The sequence below is a fragment of the Eucyclogobius newberryi genome, unplaced genomic scaffold (assembly GCF_026437365.1).
Source record: "Eucyclogobius newberryi isolate DKJ021-1_F unplaced genomic scaffold, fEucNew1.0.hap1 SCAF_15, whole genome shotgun sequence".
Lineage (NCBI taxonomy): Eukaryota > Metazoa > Chordata > Actinopteri > Gobiiformes > Gobiidae > Eucyclogobius > Eucyclogobius newberryi.
The window spans coordinates 10,341,412-10,351,235 of NW_027315779.1; the positions used below are offsets into that span (position 1 = coordinate 10,341,412).

At 43.5% G+C, this 9,824-nt stretch overlaps 1 protein-coding gene across 1 annotated transcript in view; it reads right to left on the reverse strand.

Moving 5' to 3' along the window:
- The window catches only part of rars1 (arginyl-tRNA synthetase 1), a 28,281-nt gene extending 18,457 nt beyond the window's left edge, over positions 1-9,824 (reverse strand). The window contains exons 1-3 of the mRNA XM_072445982.1: positions 9,673-9,824; positions 7,123-7,254; positions 355-558 (exon numbers count right to left, since the gene is read on the reverse strand). Coding sequence (XP_072302083.1) covers positions 355-558; positions 7,123-7,254; positions 9,673-9,717 — 381 coding nt within the window. The 5' untranslated portion in view covers positions 9,718-9,824. The remainder of the gene's footprint in view (positions 1-354; positions 559-7,122; positions 7,255-9,672) is intronic.

The window sequence follows — 9,824 nt, forward strand, 5'->3', positions numbered from 1 at the left end:
GAAGAAAATCATAACGTTATCCATTTGAAGCAAACGCCATAAATGCAACATTTGGGCTCACTCAAAAATCTTCTTCCATTTTCTGGCAATTTTGGTGGATTTTTTTTTTTTATGAAAAATAAGGAGCTCATTTTGCAAATAAATAAAAATCTGATGAGAATTTTTTTTGAATTATCTAGGTTTAAAAAAAAAAAAAAAGATAATCTGGCTAAAAATTTTCCAAATCCAAATGTATTAAAAAGGAGCTGTTTTGTTTTTACGCATTTAAGTCAAATGAGTTCGTCCCTGTCAGATATAAAGTCAAAGCAGCTCCCTTCAGGGGTCCCGGCCCCTGGACCCGTGAAGTGGTTGTACCTGGGACATGGCCATGGCGCTGTTGCACTGGTAGTCTCCAAACTTGGCCTGCTGACTTGGCGTGACGGCCAGCGGGGGGCGCTCCAGCTCCGGGTACGCGGCTCGGATGGCCGCCCCGAACACGTGCTGCAGGCGCTGGTTTATGTTGAGCATGGCTTTAGAGTCACGGGGTAGGGCGGCGGCCGGGGGCGACTCCTGCAGCGACTGAGGACACGTCGTCAATTTTGTTCAATACTTTTAATGTTACACGTCATTTTGCCTCAAGGTTCATATTTACGTCCTGGAGAGTCGCTATAAGCCGTGGGATGTGAACAGCATTCAACTGTACTCCTAACCCTTACGTTATGTTCCACATGCAAGTGTGATGCATCATTAGAAAGCTTAGGCCTTCTAGTTTCTGTACTGTCAGGGCTTCAGAACTTACACTACAGAAGCCCAAACATAAACAAAACATCCTTTTTTAGTCTCGCCTGAATATTGTCAATTTGTAATGGTCCTGAGCATGACATACTTCATTGTGTGCATATGCTGTTCACTGTACATGATGTTTATCTTGTTGACAACAACTGTGTAAAGTTTCAGATCTCTAGGAACAGGCATTTTGGTGCTGTTGACCTTTTTGTATCAAAAAGTATATTCGGAACAAGTGATCCAAATATGTGCCAACTGTGCCAAACTGTTTTATTACAATTTTAGCTCCTCTATGATCATAAAACATACATTTTGATGTTTTGTAGGCCACTAATACCAATTATAACTGCTAAAAACAATATATGTGAAAATGTGTAAATATGAAACCCATGAATTTCCCATATAGAGGTTAAAAAAAATAATAATAATATTTTTATTTTATTTTTGTATTGGTATAATAATACATATAACAAAATACACGTTCAAAAGGCTAATAAAATCAGAAAACGTTATGCGCAAAATCCTGCCGAGAAATCTGGCTCTTTACAGCCTTCCCGGAGCCTTACACACGATAATACAGAAGATTCTGTGTCAATAAGCCCTTTGTCCCGCCCCTCTTTCTAAAGCTATTATTATTGGCTAGAATAATATGTCAATCAAACTCTGCTACGTCACTCGCACGCGGCGCTATTTAGATGTAAACAGACTAATCCATGTGCGTCGCAAGCGGCGCATTTTTTTTGCGGAGGCTGTAGCAAACAAACCCGTGGACAGAAAAATTTGTGGATGGTCTCATTCTGTAGGTAACAGTCTGAAGAAAAGAAGGATACCCAATATTATTTTATAGGTCAAACAGGTCATTTGTTATGGACGGAGAAATGCGTCAAACAAACAAGCGCATTCTCGTCCGGCGAGAAACGAAGAAAAGTTTGTTTACTTGACAATATCTCGAAATCGGAAAACTTCAGGAAAAATACAAGTGGATATTGTTTTTCAATGATTCCTTACGGACAGACTGAGTACAAGGATGTACAGAATTAAAGCCGTTTCGTCCGTCATAAACAGCAAACAGGTAGGACATGCGTTTGTAAAAGTTGAGACTTTCTCACAAACTATTGGGAATTGCTTCTTGGGGCATATTACTCAATGTAAATCAATGACATATTCGTTTTGTTGAGAAAATAAGCTTTAAAATGATGTATGGCTTGCTGGTATTGACCACGGAAATAAAAGCGATGATGTAAGAGAATATTTGAGATATAGAAAATGCTCGCCGGCGGACAGGTGGGTGGTAACAGGACACATTTTATGCATTCGCTGCGTCGATCTAGGTCGTTAAACATGCTTGAGTACTTATGTCTCTTATGTTTTAGAATTAACATTAAATCATCTATTTATTGAAAAGTAAACATGACACTTGCAGCCCTGTCGGGCCCGCCTTAAAAATGATTTCATCAAATCTCATGTAAAGTAATTAAAGAAATATGACTTTGACAAGTCGACAAATAAAATAATCCTTATTACAGCCCTAGTTCCCACATCAGGATTTGTGTTAGCGCTTCATCTACTGGCAACCGAAGGAAAACACTGTGGGAAATGAACAAAAGCTAGCTTGCCTCGACATGCTGATGTGAGCACACAGGTGTAATGAAGGTGATTTGAGGCAGAAATGCTCCGACCCTGGAGTTAAAAACGGCACAGGAGACATTATTGGAAGGTTTAAGTGAACTGTAAGGGGCGCTGCAGTCGTGAGAGGCCATGTGCCCTTTACTCTACTGTTTCAGTTTCTATTCCACAATTTCAGCTTTTTAACCTGATGCTTGAGGGTTTGAAAAATGTTCAAATAAACAGAAAATGAAGGCGTATTTTGATGGGGCGCTACACAGAAAACGTAAAGATTACATTTCAATGTCTGTAGATGTGGAAAGTGTCGTTTTGAACTTGCTCGGAGCAAAGAGCTTTTTCAAAATAAAACTAGTGGCTTCCTGTCGAGAGCTGCTCCAATAATATATTTTACTTGTGTCATTGATCTCTTTCAATGTATACTTCTCATTTCCTATGCGTTTCTTTCCCTAGGTGGCGCTGTGGAGCCTTTATCCATCAACTCTTAAAGGTTGAATGGACGATTTTGGACAGAAGTAGACGGAAATCTACGGGAGATGCGATGTGATCCGTCGCGCTATTAAACAAACGCACGTGTGTGTTGTATCAGTCCGCACGGGGGAGTGCGCATGCGCACGCGCACTTCCGCCTGCGTTCTCAAATCGCCAAAAAAATCGTCCATTGCGCCTTCAAAGGTGGTATGGACAATTTTTTACAGCAAATGTTTTATTATATTTCCTCGTGGCGTGGATAAATCATTTGTCCTGCCACATATGAATGATAAAACGCACCTATCGCTCACCTGCAGCCGCGTCAGGCTCGTCCCCACGTTTCCGCGTACCTAAGCGCATGGATCTATCATAACATAGTTCCCTCAGTGTATGGGGCAAAATGAAGACGAAGAAAGACAGTTCGAGCTGATGCAGAAGTGGACAGAAATCTACGGGAGACGAGCGATGCGATGCGCTCCGTTGCGCTAATAAACAAACGCACGTGTGTGTTGTATCAGTCCGCACGGTGGAGTGCGCATGCGCACTTCCGCCTGCGTTCTCAAATCGCCAAAAAATCGTCCATTGCGCCTTTAAGTTAGCCTGCGTTCATGGTCCAAAGTCTAAGACGTACAACGACATTAGGTGGCGGTAATGAAACACTTGGATACCAACCGCCATAAAAACACGAAAGAAGAAGAAAAGAATGCTATGTCATCATGGAAAGTTCATCATGTGATGACATCATGAGCAACTTCAAAGTTCTTGGTGACGTCCCAGTTCTGAGGCTCTGCTCTGGGCAGTAGGTGGCGGTAACAAGTCTGAAGATAGTGTCTTAAGAATAAAGTCTAAAGTTTAAGACGTACAACTACAGTAGGTGCCGGTAAATGCACCTTCAATTGGCTGCCAACCGCCATTAAAAGTAACAACCACAACAAGTCTGAAGTATAGGCGGTCTAAATTTAGTCTGTAGAATAAAGTCTAAAGAATAAAGTCTGGCGGTAATGTGACACTTGGATAACAACTGCCATAAAACACAGAAGAAGAAAAATCAAAGTAAAACAACAACAACATTTAAACCAACAACACAGAACAGCTTAACACAAACGGCTGAACTGAAGTCGTGCTGCGTTCAAATTGATCGATTAAAGAAATGGCGTTCATTTTGAAAAGCGAGTTTGCAGATGTTGAGGTTGGAAGAGTTCTCGTGAGGTTTTCTGACGGGACGAGGATCTCTGAAGAGCCAACCCGAAGCCATGGGGCCGCCACAATGGTGTGTCAGGGCACGTTCCCTTTCGTTCTAGCTGGCGCACACAAGAAATCTACGACAAAGAGTTTGCGCTGGAATTTGTTCAAGTCCTTTTCAGACAAGAAGAAACAGCAGGTGAACACTTTCATTGGACAAAAGCGGCCTCTGCCCTGGAGTTACAAAGTCAGGAGGTCATTCCAAAGAGCCACTGCCTGGTATTTCAGATGGCTCAATTACATATGCATCTTCATGTTTTATAAGGTTCAATAAGGGATAAAAGCAGTGAGGAAAGTATTTGAACACCCTGCGATTGTGTTCATTGTAGGTGCGTTTCCACTGAGAGACCGAGGCGAAAAACAACATTCACATTGTATGATATTTTAATGATGTTTCCTCCCCCCAAAGCACGACGTTTCCGCCCCCAAGGAAGCACGACGTTTCCGCCCCCAAGGAAGCACGACGTTTCCGCCCCCAAGGAAGCACCACGTTTCCGCCCCCAAGGAAGCACGTTTCCGCCCCCAAGGAAGCACGACGTTTCCACCTCCAAAGCACGACGTTTCAACCCCAAAGGAAGCACGACGTTTCCACCCTCAAAGCACGACGTTTCAACCCCAAAGGAAGCACGACGTTTCCACCCTCAAAGCACGATGCTCCTCATTCACGGTCGGGATGGTGTTCTCGGGATGGTGTTCTCGGGATGGGCTTCATCCTTCTTTCAAACGCGAAGAGGAGTTTATACCATAAAGTTCTCTGTTGGTCTCCTCTGACCACATGACTCCTCTGGATCCTCTTGATGGTCATTGACAAACTTCAGACCTGGACATGTGCTGACTTAAGCAGAACCTTCTGTGCGATGCATGATTTTAAACCATGACCGCGTTACCACCGTGGTAACCTTTAAACTGTAGACCTCCACAAGGCAGTTTCAGTCTCTGGGGTCTTTTGACAGCTCTTTGGTCTTTCCCATGGCAGTGGGCGGAGTCTGGCTGATTGTGGGGTGGTCGTGCGACTCATTTAGATTAGAGATGCACCGATTACAAAATTCTTGGCCGATACCGATATCTGGTTTTTAAGGAGGTCTGACCTGCCAAAACTGTTTTTTCCGATACCAATTTTCTATCTAAGAAATAATTATAATCATAATAGACACCATTTATTTGTCTGGCTTGAGTACCCTTCGCCCAGACATTTTGCTTATATAACTGCAATTAAAAACACATATGCTGTCATAACTCTCCTTTTCAAGAATAAAACATCACAAATAAGAAATAGAGTGAGAGTTTCAACAGTGCCTCCTGAGCAGATTTATTTTCAACACTGACCAACATTCAGTCCAGTTTACAGGTCAATAACGAACTTGCATTCAAACAACAACATTCAAAAACATACAATGTAATTTATTGACTACCCCTCCAGTACCTCTGGGTACCCCTCGGGGGACTCGTACCCCCATTTGAGGCTTTCAACAACACCTCAACACAAGCAGCAGTTATAAGACAAAAGAAAACTTTAAGTCCATCTAAAAAAATACATAAGTCCAAATGTCCGTTGTGAAACTGGCCGGGGATTTAGTGCCGTGCAGCAGTTTGTGTATATGGCTTGAAACCCTCTCAAACAACTCTGGCAGCGCTGTGTCAGAAAAGTACCGCCTACTTGGTCATTTGTACTAGAGCTGGGTTTCGATTCAAATTTCAAGAATCGATTTGATTCCGATTTTTACGTTTCAAAATCGTTTTTTTCCGATTTCTCAGATCCCAATCCGATTCGCTCCGATTTCGATCTGATTTCCGATTCGATTTCGATTCGATCCGGGGGTTAATGTTATTAAAAATGAAAAATGTATTTGAACCGTTTCCTTCACTTCATGACTGTGTAGAGAAGCAACATATTAAAACTAGTTATTATATCAATATTAAACAGCAAATCTTCAAGTATTGGTAGTTACTGATGGCTGGAAGACTGATGAAAAGGTTAAGGGTCAATCTACCTTCAAGAAAGATAATCCAGGAGTCCTGAATTATCTTTCTTGAAGGTAGATTGAAGTTCACTGAGGGAAATGTAGAAAATAATTTTAATTTAAAAAATAAATAAATAAATAAATCGATCTTTGGACATACGAATCGATAATCGGTCATTAATATGCGAATCGATTAAAAATCAGAAAATCGATTATTTCAACCCAGCTCTTATTTGTACCGTGGACTCTGGTGTTTCATCAGGTTTACGAAGCCTTTATCCTGTACTACGCTAAACGGCTGGTCGTCCAGAGACATGAACTCTATTATTTTCCTAGTGGTGGCGTTGGACTTTTCAGTGTTGATGTCGAACATAGCAGCCACGGTGGAGGGTTGTTGTGGTTGCTGTGACTCTGCTGCATCCCTCCTCTTAGCAGCAGTGTCCTTAAATTTGCCAAACAAACCTGGGTGCTTCTTTTCCAAGTGGCGTATTTAGTTTGTTGTTCCAAATGTCTTAGGCGTTCATCCTCCACGGCTTACTTTTGACTTGCAAGCATTACAAACAGAGTGTTTTGGCGTGTTTTGGGTCGTCCTGGCACAAAGTGAAATTAGTCCAAATCAGCGACATGTTTCCTTCCTGAGTCTTGCTAGTTTTTAGCGGTTTAGGTTCCTCGACCAAGAACTTTAACCGTACATTCGACGCACTAAAAATACTGTGCTTATTATTATGGAGATGTTCCTTTTTGTGAATCCTGCTGTTTGAACGTCTGCAGCTTTGGACGCTTGTCCAGAGCGTCCAACGCAGAAAAGTTGAGCTTTGTTCAACTTTTCTGATCTTGACTAAACTCTGCTCAGCTCTGAAGTATCTGGACCCGGACTGGCCCCGGGGCCCAGCGCCTCCGTTTGGACTTTGTAAAGTTAATGCACCAAAGACACTTTCTCCACCTGATCTTCCATCGCACAGCTACAGAAACACAACAACCTCCACTGCCTTCAAATGTACACATTTGGACTGAGCGATGTGAACTGGCTCTGAGACGTGAAGCACCAGAGCGTTACTCACCCTCTTGAGGATGTTCAGTCGGTAGTTGAGTTTGGTGTTTTCGTCTCGCAGCTCGTCCAGGCGCGCCGTCGGCTCCAGTTCTTTAGACTTTAAGGTTTCGATCTCGGCAGACAAAGTCTTTATCTCCTTTTCCTGAAAAACAAAAACAACATTCAGCTGCTGCTTTTCCTACAAACTTCACTGGACAAATAGAGCTGTCAGTTGAAGAAAACAACTCTTGATTTCTGAAAAAGGAGGCGCTTTAGATTACAGTCAATATGAAACCAAAAGCGAAAACAAGTTGTGACGCAAGAGTGACAGGAAATATAATCAGCCGGATCCGGGTCACCTCCAGAAGAAGAATGCAGACACTTTTCTGGACGGGCAAAGCAAACTTGGGCTGTTCAATATTTAGTGAAAAACACAAAATAATTCATGACACATTAGCGCTCTGTTATTAAAACACTGCCTGTTTCTAACGAACATCTGATCTTTATAAACGTGAACAGAGCCTGAGCTGCAAACACAGACTTGTCTCTAAAAGATAGATTGAAGTCTGTTGCTTCACTTCTCCTCTGCACATGCTCAGTTATGGCAGCAAAACTGAAGTTATTCGTTTGGTCCGACTAAACAAACCGAAGCCTGAGAGGAATCCTGGGCTCCCTCCCTTACCCCATCTCTGAAACCACAGGTCAGAAATCTTGGGAGTCCTTTTTGATCCAGAGTTAAAATTTGATAAACAGGTCAATGCTGTTGCCAAGGGCCACTTCTATCAGCTAAAAAATGAAGCTAAATTAAAATATTTTTTAACTGCAGTAGACCTTGAGAAAGTCATACATAATTTTATTACTTCAAGATTGGACTATTGCAATCCACTTTGTACTGGAATAAATTAATCATCTCGTTCAAGATTACAGTTAGTACAAAAACGCAGCTGCTAGACTCTTACCGGGACAAAGAAATACGAACACATCACTCCAGCCCTGGCCTTGCATTGGCTCCTGTCAGAATCCAGTATAAAGTGGCATTAACCGTTTTTAAATCACAACATGGACAGGCTCCAGGTTATGTCTCAAACATGCTCCATTTTTACACCCCTGGACGCGCCCCGCACCCCTGGACGCGCCCCGCACCCCCTGGACGCGCCCCGCACCCCCTGGACGCGCCCCGCACCCCCTGGACGCGCCCCGCACCCCCTGGACGCGCCCCGCACCCCCTGGACGCGCCCCGCACCCCCTGGACGCTGGACGCGCCCCGCACCCCCTGGACGCGCCCCGCACCCGTGGATGCGCCCCGCACCCGTGGACGCGCCCCATACCCCAGGACGCGCCCCGTACCCCAGGACGCACCCCGTTTTTGCCTTTAAAGTTAAAAAAAAAAATTACATACTTGAAAAATGTTGGGTCCGGTTACAGCAAACATACAATTTATTTGGGGAAGCCTTACTAGGGCTTTACTTCTCTGCACATGCTCAGTTAGGGCTTCTCTTCTCCTCTGCACATGCTCAGTTAGGGCATCTCTCCTCTGTACATGCTCAGTTAGGGCTTCTCTTCTCTGCACATGCTCAGTTAGGGCTTCTCTTCTCTGCGCATGCTCAGTTAGGGCTCCTCTTCTCCTGCACATGCTTAGTTACAGGTTTCTTCAGGTGGTTTGAGTTAGTCCTCAGAGCACATGTGCAGAGCTCTAAAACAAGCTGCTGTCCGCTCTGGTTCTAAAAGCTCATGTTAGAGGGCGGAGCATGAACGGGCCTCTGAACACGCCCACAGACTGAGCAGTTGCAGGAGAAGAAGAACCAAGCTTCCTGCAGTACTGCTCAGCGGCCTGTAGAGGACACTAAAAGACACTGACTTCAGCCAAGCTTCAGCAGCAGAAGAGAGGGGGAACAGACTTATTTAGATATAGAACAATTTAAATATAGTTGTGACACATGCTCCGATTGCCCTGACAACACGCCACTGCTTTTCACGAATACTTTTATAAAAGACCAGGTTTGCAGAAATACACAATGTTATTTTTTAAACAAACAGCAGAATAAACAAGTTTGTCACAATTGTACTGTATTTCGATTTATGTGATGTCAAATCAGGCCAATACAATCCAACATCAATTAAGCAAAAAATTGGAACAGAATAGTAGAAAAAAATAGTACATGGAGACTTACTTATACGTTTAACCCAATAAAGTTTGAAATATGGATTCTGGGCTTACAGAGGGAGAATATTTACAAAATTTCACGTTATGTTTATCATTTTCAAAGCTTACAGACCTGTAGCTCCACAAATGCCACTGATACAGGTTAAACACTCAGTGAATTTACTCCCGCAGTGTTTGACCACTCTGCATTGATAACAGATTTAACGCCACAATTTTACAAAATTACGCTCTAAATCAAAACACAGCCATTTCTCACAACCCGAATTGAAGCCACTTTGTCCACTTATTAATCACAACCAACATTTAAACACACAACGATGGAATCTGTATTAATTTAACAGATTTGTGATAACTTTGCTGTTCCTGTAGTGAGGTCCGCTACGTCCGTGGGGTCTCCGGGGCTCAGCGGGCGGTTACCTGCTCCTCCAGCCGGCTGTGGTACTCGGTCAGCGGGCCTCCCATGGCTGTGGAGTCCGGAGACGGGCGCTGGAGGTCCGGGAACAGTTTGTGGATGGAGCGCGGAGCCGCCGGGGTAGAAACTCGTGGCTGATGAAACAAACTCCGGGGAA